Source organism: Argentina silus (assembly GCF_951799395.1).
Source record: "Argentina silus genome assembly, chromosome: 10".
Lineage (NCBI taxonomy): Eukaryota > Metazoa > Chordata > Actinopteri > Argentiniformes > Argentinidae > Argentina > Argentina silus.
In genome coordinates, this window is record NC_139664.1 from 3,735,808 (window position 1) to 3,754,081 (window position 18,274).

At 41.4% G+C, this 18,274-nt stretch overlaps 2 protein-coding genes across 4 annotated transcripts in view; one reads left to right on the forward strand and one right to left on the reverse strand.

Annotated features, from left to right (window-relative positions):
* glcci1b (glucocorticoid induced 1b) overlaps positions 1-1,163 on the forward strand; it is a 15,811-nt gene extending 14,648 nt beyond the window's left edge. For all 3 annotated transcript variants that reach the window (XM_083678141.1, XM_083678142.1, XM_083678143.1), the window contains exon 9: positions 1-1,163. This exon is cut by the window's left edge and continues 1,045 nt beyond it. The gene's annotated coding sequence lies outside the window, so the exon portion shown is untranslated.
* Positions 1,164-1,564: 401 nt separating this feature from the next.
* Positions 1,565-9,107, reverse strand: ica1 (islet cell autoantigen 1; the record flags this gene model as incomplete). The annotated part of the gene is made up of 13 exons (XM_083678239.1): positions 1,565-2,707; positions 2,964-3,053; positions 3,982-4,254; positions 4,455-4,520; positions 4,705-4,745; positions 4,939-5,051; positions 5,282-5,380; positions 5,699-5,824; positions 6,712-6,910; positions 7,940-8,063; positions 8,409-8,481; positions 8,816-8,987; positions 9,091-9,107. 13 exons carry the CDS (start codon positions 9,105-9,107, stop codon positions 2,586-2,588), a joined length of 1,515 nt encoding a protein of 504 aa, XP_083534365.1. The 3' UTR covers positions 1,565-2,585.
* Positions 9,108-18,274: the final 9,167 nt, after the last annotated feature.

The window sequence follows — 18,274 nt, forward strand, 5'->3', positions numbered from 1 at the left end:
CCCCCTGAATGTTTACACTTATTTCAGGTCTCAATCCAGGTTACGTTAAGTCATGACAAAATGCAAAAGAGCGATGATCTGAAAATGACCAAACAGCCAGCGACAAAGCACAGTCCCGACATAGCCTTGCTTCAGGTCCCCTGGAGAATGAACTCAGGTCGTTTGGAATGTACGCATGCATGGACTATGTTGCCTTTCTTTAGTGTTCATGACATTACTCCCAAGACATTCCATAGTATTTAAACAAGTGCTTTTTCCTGGAGTGGCCATTTAATAAACTCAAGACTCATCAAATCTAAGGATATCAACAGTTAAAAGTTTTCCATTACAGTTATAGAAAATGTAATTTTTGTTCATGAATATGTTCTTTGTAGAGAGTTGCAGGTGCTAAGACACATTCCAGAGATTCTTGTTGCATAGCTCTGAGATCAGGTGAAGCTAGGTGGGAACGTTACCTTCCTAAACCATGAAATTGATGACTTCCATGTATTCAAGTTTACCCCTAATAAACAGAAAATATAAAATATGAATTTGAAACAGGCTTTATTGATATATAGAAGTTATAGATACCAAGGGGCAAAACAGTAAATTTGTCTTGAAAGAAAGCAAATGCAGGTGTGGTGTTCGGTACAAAAACAAGATAAGCAATAATTAAATAAGTATTTGTACAATCAAATATTAAGTGTGCAATTACATCAATTTGTTAAAAATATATATATTTTAAGTTCAGATATGTTGATGTGATATTTAGTGATGGTTAAAAAGATTTACGCAACTGCGCTTAAAGTGTATAATAGAATTCATCTTCAATACATTTGTTAACCCCTTGACAATAATATATTTTGATAGGGTACCTTTCCAAAGTACATGATTTACGATTTCAAAACTATGAGAAAATGCCTAACCATTTCCTAACACAATACAAACTAAATCAATATATGCAACACAATCCACTCCAACGATTAAACGTTTTGTTTGAAACGCTCACCGCTCTACGACTAGTTTGAATCTTATACTAACATATTTTATTCTCACACGCACTTTGTGCAGCAAAGTTCAGCAATGTTCGCCAGGTTCGGCACTAATATTTCTTGCCTATGTATTTCATGTTTTGTATGTAGACCTCTTGCGTGTTTTTTTCAATAAATTAAACAAAAATCCTGGTTTCGTGTTTGCGTTGGTTGTCCTTTCTTCCTCCAAGGTTCTGTAGGTAGAGCTTTTAATGTCAGTGTTACCAGAGCTCTGCCATCCTGGCTATGTACAGTATGACTGTGTACAGTATGACTAGGTACAGTATGACTGTGTACAGTATGACTGTGTACAGTATGACTGTGTACAGTATGACTAGGTACAGTATGACTAGGTACAGTATGACTATGTTTTGAAGGAAAGCTAAATCTGGTAGCGAGAGAGACAACTGAATACTGTGAATACAGGCTAGTTACCGGGGAAATGCTGGTTGCTGGTGGTGGCTTTGGATTATCTTACAATGGACTTCACAGCAAAGGACACAAAAGGAAACCTAGACACGCGGTAATACTGCAGTAATCAAACAAGGCTTGAACATAAACAATATCACTACTTTATTTAAATACATTTCGCATTAGCCAGTCCCACAGTAAAATACAAATGCACACAGTTCATCAGCACGTAAGAATTGGTTGATGGTTAAAAAGCTGTTCAAATAAAGTCCTCTAACTCCTTGGTTACTGGTTTAAGGCATGTGTACGTTGTCTTTTGTATGTATCTCGCCGTTAGTCATCTGTTGACAAATTAGATAAGATCCCCAAAAGGATCAAATTAACCCTTTTCCTAAATGATGTATATTTTGAATCAGGGTTCACATTTGTTATATGTATGTTTCTTTCTCTAACATGAAGTAGGTTTGGATCGGCAGGCAATAAAATATAGCATGTGTACCTGAAAGTGCAGCTAAGTTTTATAGACATAATTAGTACGCATCTCCAATAACTGCAATAAACCATAATCAATATCAACATATTGTGCATACAACCACACGTAACACAATGTAAAATACATCAAGCATGCGATAATAGGAAAAGACAGGTACATACTTTACCCAGTCATCAGTCATCTAGGCCTACTGATGTTCCTAATGATGACATGGATGACAAGGCCTCACCATCGTCACCATATAAGAAGCATGTAAGTGAATCCAAAAAAACAAAGCAAATATCCTAAATAAATCTGAATTTGAAAAAGACTACCGTGACCCTCCATAAAAACAAACGTCCTTTGGGGGTTTAAAACACCTCACTTCTCTGACAAGCATGTTCTATAGATGATGTTGAATATACAGTGTGAATAGTATTCGTTAACATTTGTCATACATGTCTCTGTTGAATCAGGTTGAATCTGTAGATATGAGTGAATATGCGCGGAGAAAATACACCCTAACAACTGATCCAGGCTTGACGTTGTTGCTGTGCTCATAATGGTAAACAACAGGACATCGCAAGAGAGAGCCCTGAACGGTTGCTAAGGGCAGACGGTAACCAGAGGCTTGTTGTGCATTTTATATGTTGACTTATTCCGGAGGATCCTGGTCGTGGACTTGAGAAGGTCTATGCGTTGTGAAGTTCATGTTCTTTATCTCTCCTCCCCACTGCGTCGGGGTTCGAGAGTGGATCCAGATCAGCAAACAGGTTGAACCACGCCGAAAGGTCTTTGGAGGCCTTTGGCATTTCTGTACAATCAGTAAAAAGGTTAAGTCATCTCACTGTAAACTTGGATGGTGAGCTGTAACCTCTTGTGTTTAGAGTAATAAAGGACTTAATCTGACTCAGAGCTATTCATGGCAGTGTTTGTCTCCCCCACAAATACCCTGGAAGAGCACTCATAAACACAGGCTGGCTTTTGCTGGAAACACTGCTTTTTTATGAGTTAAAAACCCTTTTCTTTCAAATCTTTTCATATGTTTTACTCATTTGGCCCGATCCTACCTTTTGCTGCTGACCTAGAGGGGTTTTGATTGGCTCCAGATGATTGCTCTGTTGCCTGGGAGACGTGCTGTGGAGTGCTCATGGCCCAATCTGAAATGGGCATACAGATTTAGTCTCGGGGCGATACTTAAGCAGAACAAAACATCACATTTACATACACTTTTTGTTTGGACAGATGTTTATAATACACAATAATATTGCGTGAGCGACGCAAATCAAATCAAATCTCAACAATTGGTGTGTACGGTCAAGTCCTCCCTGTTCACATACACTGCAGTCAAAACTGAATTATTGCTGTAATAGACAAACATTGTGGTGTTTACACAGTATCCGCTGATCCTTAGAGAGACTTCTATTAAAAGATACTGGATTTTCTGTCAGTTTGACTGTTTCTGCTCACTTCTCAGCCCCTGTGCTGAATATAGACGCAAACACAAAAACAGATGCGGTTCTGGGAGTCGCTGCCCAGAGCAGGACAGAATGGAAAGAGATTGGCAATTAGCTATGGGTAAGCAAATCAAATTGCCGTGGTGTAATAGCTCACTTCTATTACTTCTACAGCTGTGGTTTTAACAAATCATTTCAGGGCCATTCTGTGTGTGGAAATAGTTAGGCACAGTGGAAAAAGGTTACATTTCAAGGACTCATTAAAGAGAAAAATGCCAAACTCGTATTGTAAATTAAGGGGCTATTCACAAAACCGCTGTGTTACATTGAATTAAGCTAATGATGCAAATGTATTATATTGTTATATGCTTAGTGGTAAGACTAAGAAAGCCCAAAAAGCTAAATTGTAGAAAAAGCAGCTACAGCAAACTGGATGCACTGGTTGTTTGGGAATTTCCCTAAAATTTCCTGTCTTGATAATACAGGCAGTGATTCCAGCCATTTTAAGAGGTACTCCCCCCCCCAAACACACCACACCGCACGCACATATGTACACACACACACACACACACACACACACACACACACACACACACACACAGACCAACACGCAGTGTATTTGACCTCTAACCTGAGAGGGAGGACTGCAGGTTATTCTTGTTCTGGTCTAAGAGGTGGGACGGGAGGAAGAAGGAGTCGTCGTCCTCCTGCTGGGATTCTGTTGGTCCAGCTCTACCTGCTGCCACACCCCCCGACTCCCCCTCCCCCTCCCCAAACACATCCCTCCACTCCAGTGAGAACTCGCCCTCTTCAAGAGAAGAGCAGCCCAGAATCTCATTCAGCAAGGCCATGCTGTCCTTCTCCCCGCCCTCCTGCTCCTGATTGGCTGAGAGATCCTCAGTCCCTGGAAATGACCAATTAAGTTTGAGTGTTATTGAGAAGAGATGGGAAGTAGGGCAAAACATCAACGCTTGATCAAGATGATGATAGAGATAGAAGTTGTAATGTATACAAACATAATCAGACATTAACAGGTGTGGTATATACAGTATTCACGTCATTCAGGCTCCCAAAACAAAGACAGAGGGGACACCAGTGCAGTACCTGCCATCTGTCTACTTCTTAAGTCCATGTCTTCAAACATTTGACCAGAAGCTGACTGTGATTGAGCTGCGGAATATAAGAGTGCATCGCAATTGTGATGAAGTTCAAAAGTCAGTTCAAAGTCAGTTCAAAGTCAGCTCATAACAGTACAATTCAACATTACAGTGACTTATAGTGGAGCGTTTAAGTAAATGTTGTTGAAATATTAATCCTGTGTACACCAACTGTGATGAACTACGTGATCCTATACCTTCTTCATTGGACTCCTCATTGGGATCTATTGAGATGAGTCTGTGGAGATAGAAATACAACAGTTGAGTGCAGGCTACACCTCCCGTGGTTCTTCTGTATTCAACACGTAAGGTTACCAAATGTATTGATGTACAAGTCAGAGTAATGGCAAAGTAATTTAGTACAGTATTTAACTACGTCAAATAGTATTTGAAATCCTCTCGAATACTTTGAGTGTTAGCCTGTAACTCACTGGCCATCTGCGGTCTGAGTTTTGTCCTCGTCCTCCATCTTGGCTTTGATCCTCTTCTTCCCTTTCTTCTTCGACCCCTGAGATGACAGTTTATCCATGGGATCTTGAAGGATCTGAAAGCACAATGTCGCAGGACAAGATACACTGAGCCTATCATCTGACTCAGGGATTCATGGTTCAACATACGTTCTGTCCAGATCATGGCGTATGATAGTACGGTACAACGTGTGTAGCCGATTGTAGCCTCACCCCAATTGCGTTCATACAGAAATAAAGCTGTTTCCAAAACTCTAAACACCAATCACTCGCATGGCACAGGCATGTGGAAGCGGGCCTCCCTTACCTTGAGCGTTGAGAACTCATAATGCTGACAGCCCTTAAAGCTCTCGTGAATGGCTGCCATGGTGTGAGAGGTCTTCTCCCAGAAGTGCAACAGTGTCGTCTGAAACACAGACAAGGCTTTAAGCCTTTTATTTTTTGACAACATTTCTCTTACTTTTGACATCAACATGAATCAGTGTTTCATACATGTAGGCCTTGGTTGGGCCGAATAAAGGCTTCTGAAAGTAATATTCAAGGCTACAAACACCAGACCTTTTAGTTTACCCCGTGAATAAGCCTGCTAGGTAGGTTTTAGGTGTGGGGGCACTTACAGCCCCCGTAATGGTAGGGAAGACACTGTAATTAAAATAATTAGACTGTTGTGTCTGTTTCTACGCTGTGTAAACCACACCTTCATTATATGATGTTAGTGGTGTACCTGGTATGTAGTTAGAACATGAGAGAGAAGATTACAGCGACTTGCTCCTAACAAGTCCACTTTCTGGCAGACGTCATTCTTCAGTTTGTCAAAGCTTGTTTTCGTGGCGCGCACCTGGACTTGAACCTGAGATGGAGAGAAAGAGATAAGAGACGCTGCTGATATGGAGATAAAATCACAGCGTCTTGACAGTAATGTAGGTCAAATACGAGGGTACACATATGTTCCATGTGGGTATGTACTCCTGGTAACCACTGAGTGTAACCCGACACAATACACAAGGAGTGCACATGCTGTGTCATAGTGCCCATGCATCAGCTCCTGTCCTGATCACATTCTGAACAATTTGATGGTGCGTTGCACCCCCTAGTGGTCAATCCGATTACGACAAGTTTAATTTCTAGTGTGATTCTATGAAATGTGAATTGAGGTGCATACTAACCATAGATAATGTATCAAGTCTACTTAATCGTTATTTGAATGAGACCTACATTCACCGAGCACTTTATTAGGAACACCTGGACACCTTCTCATGGTGGAGGTGCTGTAATGGTGTGAGGAATGTTTTCTTGGCACACTTCGGGCCCGTTAATACCAATCAATCATCGCTTGAATGCCACAGCCTATTTGAGTATTGTTGCATCCCTTCATGGCCACAATTTACCCATCTACTAATGGCTACTTCCAGCATGATAATGCACTATGTCACAAAGCAAAAGTCGTCTCAAACTGGTTTCATGAACATGACACTGAGGTCAGTGTTCTTCAGTGGCCTTCTCAGTCACCGGATCTGAATCCAATAGAACACCTTTGGGATGTGGTAGAACGGGAGATTCACAGCTTGAAAGTGCACCTGAAAAATCTGCAGGAATTGCATGATGCAATTATGTCATCATGGACCAGAATCTCAAAGGAATGTTTCCAACATCTTGTGGAATCAATGCCACGAAGAATAGTGTTCCTATTAAAGTGCCCAGTGAGTGTATATCTAAAAGCGAAAATGTTCATCCAACCTTGCGGAATTTCTCCATCTGTTTGTGTGTGTCTGGATCCAGCTCCTGGGATACATCCTTCATCCAGAGCAGCGCTCCACGGTATTCCGTCCGGGACTGCTCCATCCGGTTCACCGTCAGCCAGGTGTCAGAGATGGCCCTGTAGCGGAACGTCTCCACCTCCTGGTAGAGGCGACACAGTGGACTACGCAGAGCCAGCCTTTAGACAAAAGACCATAAGCCTTTACCTTAATCACAGGGATGAACAATCCATTCAATAGTTCTATTCAAACTACTTTAAGAGTAGTGTGTTTGTTTACATAGCACAGCACAATGTCTAATAGAATACACAGCTGTCATTGTGTGCCGTTGATCAAAGAGAATAGGGCGTTGGACTATTTACAAAATTTTCTTTCTGCCTCATGCATTTCACATGCAATGTTATTCAGAGGACAATTACTTCCCAGGTGATAACGACGCCAAGTAAGAACCTGGAGAATCTTTTGAAATACAGTGATGACAGATACAGGAGATAAAGCCATAGCAGAGTGTGGAGGAGCATGGGGGGGGACTGGCATCGATTAATGTCAATGAAGCATTACGTTAGTCCGACGTCGCAGCTGTCTGTCAGGTGACAGGACAGCTGGTTTCACACGTATGCAAAAACATCATCATGTTCAGGCAGGCTTAAAAGCAGCCAAGTATATGCTCCTCCTAGCATTCAACAGTTGTGACATGTTTGTAATGGCTTGGAGAGTAAGTTTTGTGTGGTGAACCTGCTCGGTCACTCTGTACTGTACTGTATGTAGCCTACCTACAGGGGGTTTGATTAGTCGTGGGCTCCCTGCCATACTGTATACTTGTTTGTTGTGGTAGTTTAATGGCAGGGAGCCATCTACAGAGCGGAGCCATACGATTACGCCAAGCTTAAATATATGACTATTTTCATGTAATAAATGGTTCAACTCTCCTGTGGGGGGAGGGTTATCCCCTCCCAGCTTTTGTAAAATATACCTTTCTGGTTTAGTTCGGAAAAATTAAATTGTTTGTGAAAAAATGCCCCGCCCCAACCTCCCTCGCTCCACATTGTTTTCCCTACCCACCCTACTCAGCTGATTCTCTGCACTATTGTATGCTGTACTTGTATTGTACAATAATGTATCTGTTCATTGATAGTGTAGGACTCTGTCTGTATATCCTGACAGTAATGTGTGTCTCTGGTCTGGCAGTGTTGAACGACATGCTGTACCTCTGCTGTGAGGAGAAGCAGAGGGCCTTCCCTGTGGCTTGCATGATCTTCCCTGCCCTGGTCCTGTCCTGGGTTCCCTGGGAGCGCAGGAACCGGCCGAGCTCATTCTCCTCCTGGGACAGGACTACAGAAAGAGGGGATGGATCGGAAGTACAGTAACAGTGAGATATGATGACCATGTACTGCATTTTAATTCAGAGGGTTTAAAAATCGTGCTTCAGGAGACTCGTGTTTGAGACTTGTGTTTGCTGATTAAAACGGAACCCTGAACCCATTCTTTGATGATGTCGGTGGGAATCTACCTGTGGCAATGTGGATACGAAATGCCACGGTTTAGCACAGAGTCTGAAAAAACATTTCTGCTATATTTATTTTTGTTTATATAACCGTTAAGTATACAAGTCAGTTTCATTGAGATAAAATCAACCTTTTTCAAGAGAGACCTGGAATATTGTTATTGCAAACTCACAGCAGATTCTCCTCTGGTACTGCTCTATCACCTTCAGCAACTCCATGCAAGTCCGCTGGATTGAGTGAAACACCTGCACAGAACAAAGCCAAACAAATTTGCCACACAAAAGGCATAGCAGTGAAATAATACAAAATCATTTGACGGAAGTCCTCCATTGTTCTCTACAAAGGTTATGTGAGGTACAAGTCGATGGATATATGCGCTACAGCCTAGTGACCTGGTAATTGGAGCCACATCTGGCATACACACCACCGGAGATCTCAATCTTCTGATTATCTATAACAGCTCCCATTGCTAACGTCCACATATTAGATCATAGCATCATTGAATTACTGTAATGTACAATTGGACATACACAGGGTTCCATATTGAGCCCTTATTAATTCTAGTCCTGTGAGACTCACCTCCAGTTTGCCATCCAGGTCTGCATCTGATGCCACCACATGTTCGTCCTCTTTCTTTCCAGTGACCTTGATGAGTGTCTGTTTGGTTTTCCAGTACTTCTGCTGGAACTTGTTCACCACAGACGAGTCTTGGCTTTGGATAAAGCGGTCAAAATACTCCCGAGAGTATCCACTGGAATGACACAGATAACAGTCAGTCAGGCCTTTTCCTAACATGTGACAAAGTATATTTTTGTGTCATTTATAAAAAATTTATAATTAATGTTTACACTCACTAATTGCCACCCTCCATTTTTCGAGATCACCTGTAACATAGAGGAAGTGGATCACAGTGGTGATGACAAAGGTGTTTATTGTAAGGCTAATTCACTGTTACAAGGGGTGGGTATGGACACATACTGTATGAGTTTCTACCTGTCCAGAATTGACTAGAGTCAAACATTAACCAAAAGTGGCTGCTGTGAAAACAGACTGGACAGCCAACACCATTTTGAAAGGTGCACCGCACCTGTTATATGCGACATGAGTTGGGGGATTAATCAATAATTAATTAATTAATCAATAATCCATGCTGTTATTGACATGCCTCAACAATAATAATCTTCTTCTTTTCACCCTCATATTCAGTCGTAGCACTTCAGGTGACTAAAATAATATTGTTTGATAGTTCATGTGAGAATACATGCCGAAACAAAGAACCAAAACATGGTGTTAAAATATGAGAAATTGTTTTATTGTTGTATTATTCTACAACATATGATTAATTTGTGTTCCAACATACTGTATGCCTTACGGTCAAGTCTGTTTGCGACAGACTCCAGACCGACAACCTATAGGCCACGCAGTGCGTTCCATACAGTATAGTATGTCACGATTCCCTGCCAAATCAGATTTGATGCGGCGCCTGGTTTTGCGCCCCTCGCTCAAAGAACGTAAGCAAAGCACCTTGCTTATAGTATCATCAGATAGCAAAGATAATGTCACTGCAGTCAATTTATTATCGCTTTTCCTGCCTCAGAATGAATGCCATGTACGGCTTGTACTCCACCGCGCCGGCATAAACAGGGGGCTCGCAAAATCAGCGTATGGAAACAAGACGCAGCCCTCATCATATTTAATCAGCAAATGCGTAGAAAGACAACGGTGACTTAAAGAAAAATGCATCTATTGAAAATCAAACTCACATACCTTGCTGTGTTGATAGATAGCTTACATTTTGTCTGACAATAACACAGTGTGTACAACCAGCTGCTCTTTCTGTGGAATACAGTCCTGGCGCAGAATGATGGGTGACGTCATGTAGCCTCACATAGCTCGTCGCTACTGATGTATGAAACAGGGCGCAGTCTAATGATGACCAAATATTTGTCATTGGCAAATGATGGCATACAAAAGAGAATTAGTTTGCTTGGACTGATATGACCTTCGAAATGTATCAACAAATAGGTCGCAAAATCATCGGACATCAACAGAAAATGACTAATTTGACCATGACCAGAACTATTTTTTTTTTTTTTTTTAATAAAAAGCCGACAGTATTGTATTTGAAGTTCACACACCCGACGTGAATGCAGAGAGTACAGAACTGAATAAAAATCACACATACGATTATTAAAAAACAAACAAACAACTCCATCTCTCTCTCTCTCTCTCTCTCTCTCTCTCTCTCTCTCTCTCTCTCTCTCTCTCTCTGTCTCTCTCTCTCTCTCTCTCTCTCTCTCTCTCTCTGTCACACAGACACAGACACACACACACACACACACACACACACACACACACACACACACACACACACACACACGCACACACACACACACACTTGCTCTAAAACATAAATGAATGTATATCTCTATGGGGACTCACAGTCTATTTATGGAAAGCCTTATTGGCAGGAAAGTGTAGTTATTACAAATGTGTCGTTATTACAAATGTGTGTTTATTACACGTATGGTTATTACAAATGTGCGGTTATTTAAAATGAATGAAAGTCACAAACATTTTATTTAAAACTAAATCATCTATTGGGCCGAAATGTGTTTTGTTCAGGTCAACATCTCTTAACATGCATCCCTGAAACATAACCTAATAGTCCATTCCCATATGTACTACTATCATGACAATCGAAATGTCTTCTCAGCATACAATACACGGCCACAAGATGGCAGCAAAACACCAAGAAAATTAGAAATAATCCTGTTGCGCCTTTTCCATTAAAACATAGAAAACCATCACTGACTTCCATTCAGTCATCTACTGTATGTCCTTGGTTTTGTATACAGGTAATTCACAAGGGGATGCCATTGATGACGTTGTAGGATCTTAAATGTGAGTTTATCACTATACCATAACTTCTATCATGGCTGATGTATTTTCTACACACAATATAGATTTGACTGTAATGTATGGGCTACGCGATAATGGTAAGATGGCTTTTAAGTTTACAGTTGATGCACTTAACTGAGCCTTCCTCCATCTTGGATTCCTGACAATTATTAGTCCTCCACTCACTTAACACTTTATTAGGAACACCTGTACATCTTCTCATGGTGGAGGTGCTGTAATGGTGTGGGGAATGTTTTCTTGACACACTTTGGGCCCGTTAATACCAATCAATCATCGCTTGAACGCCACAGCCTATTTGAGTACTGTTGCTGACCAAGTGCATCCCTTCATGGCCACAATTTACCCATCTACTAATGGCTACTTCCAGCATGATAATGCACCATGTCACAAAGCAAAAGTCGTCTCAAACGAGTTCAGTGTTCTTCAGTGGCCTTCCCAGTCACCGGATCTGAATCCAATAGAACACCTTTGGGATGTGGTAGATTGGGAGATTCACAGCTTGAAAGTGCACCTGAAAAATCTGCAGGAATTGTGTGATGCAATCATGTCATCATGGACCAGAATCTCAAAGAAATGTTTCCAACATCTTGTGGAATCAATGCCACAAAGAATTGAGACTGTTTTGAGAGCAAAGGGAGGCCCTAGCCAGTATTAGTATAGTGTTCCTAATAAAGTGTACGGTGAGTGTATTTCATTAATTTAAAGTCAATAAGTCACTCATGCAACGCAAAAAGCTCTCTACACAAAATAAACTAGCCAAGTCGCATTAAATTGTTTTATTCAGTAGTACGTCTCCTGAACCACCATTTAAACTTCCTGAATTCCCTGGGAAGTTCAGAAGCTTGACATGGCAACATCCCAAACCTTGACAACATCATCTGGACTCTTTTGCTCGGGCATGAGCTAATGCCATCTTCTCTTCCTGATCTTGTAGCTATCTCTATTGTATCTCCATAACTACCGGTGTCCTTCACCCTTATCTCTGGGTCCAAGATTTTATCAAAGCAATTTGGGTCTACAAGAAAATAGAGCATCTTAAACGTTTTGGTTTTTTTGCAATACAATTAAATTAGGACTAAGAGAAAGGTTATTGATTCCTGTGATCGCAATCGGACCAGAGACTACCTGATTGATTTTGCCTGGACACGTGTCAAGTCTCCTCCCGTGGCTGCCTTGTGGCCCCTTAATTTTGGGATAATTTCTTCCAAGTTATTTAGTGTTCCCCATAGACCTCTGGCTTGTTTTGAATCTACACCCTGTCAGCAGCAATTACTCAACTGATTTGTGTGCAGTTATGCTTGGTGGTGAGGAACCATGGCATTTCCGTATTTTTATCTAAGCCCTGTAGTAGTGTTTTGACTCCCTATATCCATTGGATATATATCCATATATGGAAACAGGTTAGGTGCTTTAGACCAAAACTTTGCCTCGCAAACAAGGACCCTAAACACCAAGAGGTAAGCTCTGTGTCCACAAATGTTTTTTTGTTTCAAAATGGCGGTAGTTTTCCTATTTCCCTGAGTAACTGAACACATTTGAATCCCGAGCAGAACTCCTTAGTGTCCAGTCATCACTCTGTGTTTGAAGATTACTCTGCACAGAGGCATCCTCTTCACTGGGCATTCAGGCAGCTTAGAGGCCAGAATCCATAATCCTTACCCTTCATGGGAATTATCCATGGACTTCAACATGCTGAAATATGGTCCCATCGTACCGTACTTGTGTCCTAGGCACCAACGACTCCTTGAGGCACAGAGATGCGACAGTGCCTTGTATTGATGGCAGAGGTAGGAAAGGGCAGGACATATTTCAGAAGTTTGCTGCTGCCAAAGGAAGCATCACATCAACCTTTTCCCAATAGGGGAACGTGAGTGAAACATTTGCAGAAAGTTGACCTTATTGGACAGAGGGTACTAGGGTTTATTGTACATCAACCCAGTTTGATTTCAATATGATAAATCCAAGATCATAACCAAGCTTCCAGACTGGCTAAATGTAAGAAAATGAGATTGCACAATAGGAACAGATGGTTGCACCAGAGGGTGGTTTCTGAAGTACTTGCTGAGGGTTCTGTGTTTCCATGTCCCACTGTTAATAGATACAATATGTGTCACAGGAATCATTGCACAGGTCTGGTAGAGAATTGAGCTGATCGCTAAAGAGGTGGAGACACTCAAATCTAATAGGCTACAAAAATGGCTGCCGGATTGAGTAAATATCACAATTCCAACTCACAGATCAGTGTGAGTCAGCAGACATGAAGTTATCTCAGGATGCTGCTAGATTGGCGCTTGTTGTTGTATGTGGCTGTTTGTATGATGCACGGCACCATCCACTATGGGACATGGAAGCACCGAATCTTCAGCAAGTAGAGTCGACAGAACCAGCTCAAGAACCCGAGAGACTCCAGTGGAAGCAGACTCTAGAAATGTGCAAGAGCCTGAGGCCAAAGCTGATGTGAAATTTGAGCTGAAGATGCCAGTTGCTGCTCAAAGTGCGATAGCTAAATGTGGACGAGTGTAGTCCATGGGGAGGAGAAGTGGGACCTGAAGTGGGACCTGAAGTGGGGCCGTCAAATCTCACTCTGGGAGACTGTGAGGCTCATGGGGAAGGTTGATGAAGTGTTTTTTTTTTTTTTTTTTTTAAATCTGAGCCGCACGGATGCAGCAGCATGCTATCAGTATGACTTAAGAGCAAAGCAGCAGCAGCTCAGTGAGTAACAATGGACCTCGTGTTTGTGTTTGAATGGAGATGTTGCAAACTAACCCATGACACTTAGCCATGATGTTCCCATCTGTTCCCAACAGATCTACACAACCTGCCACCTGAAGGCAAGCTGCTGCTTCCTCCCCCACTGATGCTAAGCACAAGGCCTGTTCTCCCATTGGCTGATGGGTATGTGTAATAGAGTAATGTGTTGGTGTGTACCCTTGCAATGGGGGTGTGGTGGACTAAGTCTCCATATCCACAGGTGGAAGGCCGCCGTTGGGAATGGCCATGTGTGTGTGGCTGCTGTGAGATGCCACAGTTGATGAGGAAGGAGAGAGACCTGGACGCTAAGGCAGGCAAGCCAATGGAGGCCAGAGTTATACACGTTTACTTCCCTAAACTTCTCTTAACTAGTTTCTGAAGTTGCGTGTTTGATGTCGAGTGGGAGGCTAATGCTGTTATTGGCCCCCTCTCTGTCCTGGAAGAGTATTGATCCTGATTGGTAGACTTTAACTTATCCTTTTGTAAAAACTTGTATCTTGTATCAGTGGTAATTTGAGATGCAATCTTTCAAGTTGATGGAGTGGTAGTGGAGCAGTGGGCTCTCCACACCTACAATATTTGCACTAAACACAATAAGCCATTAATGGTCTGTCATAACAGGTTGATGGTCTTCCAATTTCTTGATAAACATCCCCTTACCTTTGTTCAGAAAAATCACACTGTCCTGCCCAGTGCCAAGCTAACTCATCCCCCTCACTGTTTGGCATGCTATTGTGGTGCTGAGGGCAGATTCCACCTCACTGTTGGCACAGATCTTGACTCATTCAAGGTTACTCCTTGATTTAATGGTGATGCATTTTAAAAGTGCATCATCCCTCTCTCTCCGCTGCACCTAGTCCATCTCTGTCACAAACACTGGCTGTTCATCTCACCTTAGCGACGGAGGCAAGAGGAGGGGTTACTAGAGATATAAATAAATTGGAACTAGCCCGTTTCAAAAACATGCCGACCCTGATTGTTTCAATGCCAGCATATCTTAAGGCAGGGTAGCAAATACTTAAACTGTGCCCCTGAATGTGTTTGGATGAGGACCATACTGTTTAGACAAACTGATTTTATTTTCATTATTTAGAAATGTTGACTCCTTTCCTGTTACATGATTCAACCCAAAATGTACTGGAAGCGGATCGTAGCTCGTTCTTTTTACATTGTTTTGTTTAGAGTGAATATGCTCAGCTCATGTGGGAAAAAACCTAACCCTCCATTTTATCTGTAAAAGGTTGGACAGCTTGGAATACTTGACTACTATACTTGACCAATGATTCCTATGGGCCAAAACATTGTACACTGCCCAAACAATCATGCTTCAATTAAATCTGTGTGCTTGCTTTATACAATGTACCTTGACCCAGTACATTATTGTGACTGCCAATGGCCCCTGGCCTAGCATAGATTTTTTTTCTTATGATGACTGATGTATAGATGGTTCACTTACTTTAGACAAGTGTACTTGTTGTAAGTTGCTTTGGATAAAGGCGTCTGCTAATTGTCAAATGTAAATGTAAATTATTGGGTTTGAGGAATTATATAGACAAATATACTTACTATCTCCTACAAATCACTGTGGTTGCTCTGTTGACAATGTGCTAGTTCACAGGTTACCTTACAGCTGATGGAATTAAATGTGTACTGTAGCTTCCAGGCCTGTAGTTTGACAACATCCACGGTCTTGCTATCTAAACGGTTATCCATTTTCCATGGTGATGGTGGCAAATGCAGTTGAACAGATGGAGACACACACACACACACACACACACACACACATACATTTTTATGCAGACTGTGTCTAATATGGTCAGAAAAGCAATAACAGCCCTTTCCTTCTGACAATAGGCCAATGTTATACTGGGATTTACCACTGATTGGTGAGCCTGATAACTCAAGTGAGTGGTTGGAGGATGCATCAGAACCAGGTAATCCTCTTAAGCCGCATGTCATTTTCAGGAGCCAATGGATCCTCCACTTTAAAAAGTCAATACTGAGGTCTGCTTTGGTTTGATGATATAATTCTCTTCAGCCTGCATATGAACCTTTCTGACCCTCTGGTACAGTATTGCCTCCACCCTGAAATTGTTAAAGGTGCATGTAGGTTTTGAGATTTGCTGCCCCCTCTGGCCACACTGACATTTTGAAAACGTACAGGTACACATGCTAGGTTTTTCTAATAGCAGCAATTGTGCATGTCTTGTAAACAAACAAAGCGTTAAATAGGTACATAAAGGGAAGTTCACAACGTTGTCACCGGATTGTAGAAAGCACTTTGTTTGAAACAAAACAGCATTCTTCATTGAACGTTCTTCACGATGTGTTAAAATTCCTTGATCCTTACCGATGTAACCGTAGCCATTTAGCTCTAAATAAAAGCTCAAATATACATACTGGACCTTTAAAGTGAATGTGCTGTAGAAAGAGGTACGGAGTTACCCTGTAAATATTTCAATATTATCAAATATCTCCATGATCAAAAACACTGATATCAATATGTCCAAATAAAACGAACTCACTCGAATCACCTTGAGATGTCTGCTGTGGGAGTCATCTGAATGCAGGAGGAACCTCGCCTCCTTCAGGTGGACCCTGGTCAAGCATACGGTATGAGTGGCAACAAGCGTTGTCACGGGGAGTCACTGACAGTGTTGATCGCTGAGGGCTAATTCCTAACAGATGCCACACCATTTCATATCATTCCATGTAGGGTTCTGGAATTGTCGGTCTTTATGAGGTAATGGTGGACTGTCAATTGCACAATCCTTAATTATTATTGTTTTGCCCAAAGGCAGCCCCACCACTTTGTTTGTGAGGGGATATTGGCATGGAGGAATGAAACCACTCTCCAATTCATAGATGGAGCAGTGTTATATTCTATAAGAATCAGTTGGTACATATATCTAAATTGAAATGACCATAACAGAGTACATATTAAGGATGGTACCTTTAATGTCAATTCAACTCTCGGGCTAAATAAATCAATTTCCATTTCTGCATCCCAGTTTTAATGTAATTAAATTTAACTAGAGATTAATTGTCATACTGTACATGCAATTTCAGCTTGTAGGGCAACTATACAGATACTACAACTATACATTAGATGCTATTTTAGTTCTGGTGTTGAACATGTTCTTCAGATGCATAACGACACATAGCAGCAGTGTGAGATATAGCATCTCTGAGGCTATGCAAACTGTTTTGTTTATGTGTTGCTTTGATTCCCTAATTCTACTTTAAAATAGAAATAATGGGTAGCCTAAAGTAACCATTGACCTGCTTAAAATAAAGTTATAAGGAATGATTGTACTACTCTTGCATCAACATCTTCATACAGTGTGAAAAATGCGCTGCTTTTTGCACAGTAGCTGACAAGGTGAAATGTAAAAATATCATCAGAATCTGATTAACGGTGTTGGATTCAAAGTGTGATTCTAACACTGTTCTAACTCCTGTCTCATAGGGAGGTATAGACAGATGCTTGTGAGTGGTTAGGGTTAGGGTTAGCTATTGAACATAATGAGACAATTGCAGTGTCACTTAGCATACCTGGGCAGACAGCTTCAGAATGCGTTCTTCAGAAATCGTCAATCGACTGGTTTGCACTGCAACTGTGAATGAGTAAATTGTCACTGATGTGACAAATCAATCATGTGTTAGCTGATTCGCACGAAAATTGTCTGGATCTACAGAGAGTTGTGTTTCACATATTGTGTACTGTCGGAAAGGGATTTATATTCCTTAATAAATAAATAAATAATGCCCTATTTGACTAACTTCCGCCTAAAAAACAGACCCAAACTAAACTGCTTATAACATTAGAAATATGATGATCAGATGCAAACGCAGGACGCCATTTAATAGGTAGCACTTTGAGTGGATATGCTCAGATCATAGTTCAGAATAACATGCTACACATGACAAGGAGAGAACGTAAACAACAGTCTATTAAAGCAGAATTTGGGCCCAATTATGGGCACTTCCAGTTTATGAGGAACGCAACTCAATCGTAATTTGCATGGCCCCTAGTGGAAGTGAAGCGATTTCTGGAGTACATTGCAACCGAGTTCAACACTCAAAGTGATACTACGGGATAAATTATATAATTTCCGCCTGTAGTTCGAAACGTAGCACTAATGAGCAGGAAAGTGTCTCAGTTGCGTGCCCGCAGTGTCTGCTGCTGCTGCTTCAAAAGTCGGTGCTGATGAATTAAGGATTCCGTGGCTAAACTAGGTAAAACAGTGATTAAATTCATAGGTTATATTTGTACGAACTTTACAGTGACCATCCGGACCTAAAACAAGAGGTTTAAAAAGAAATAGAGAAATAATCGCGATATCCCGTAGCTTCTCTTTAAGT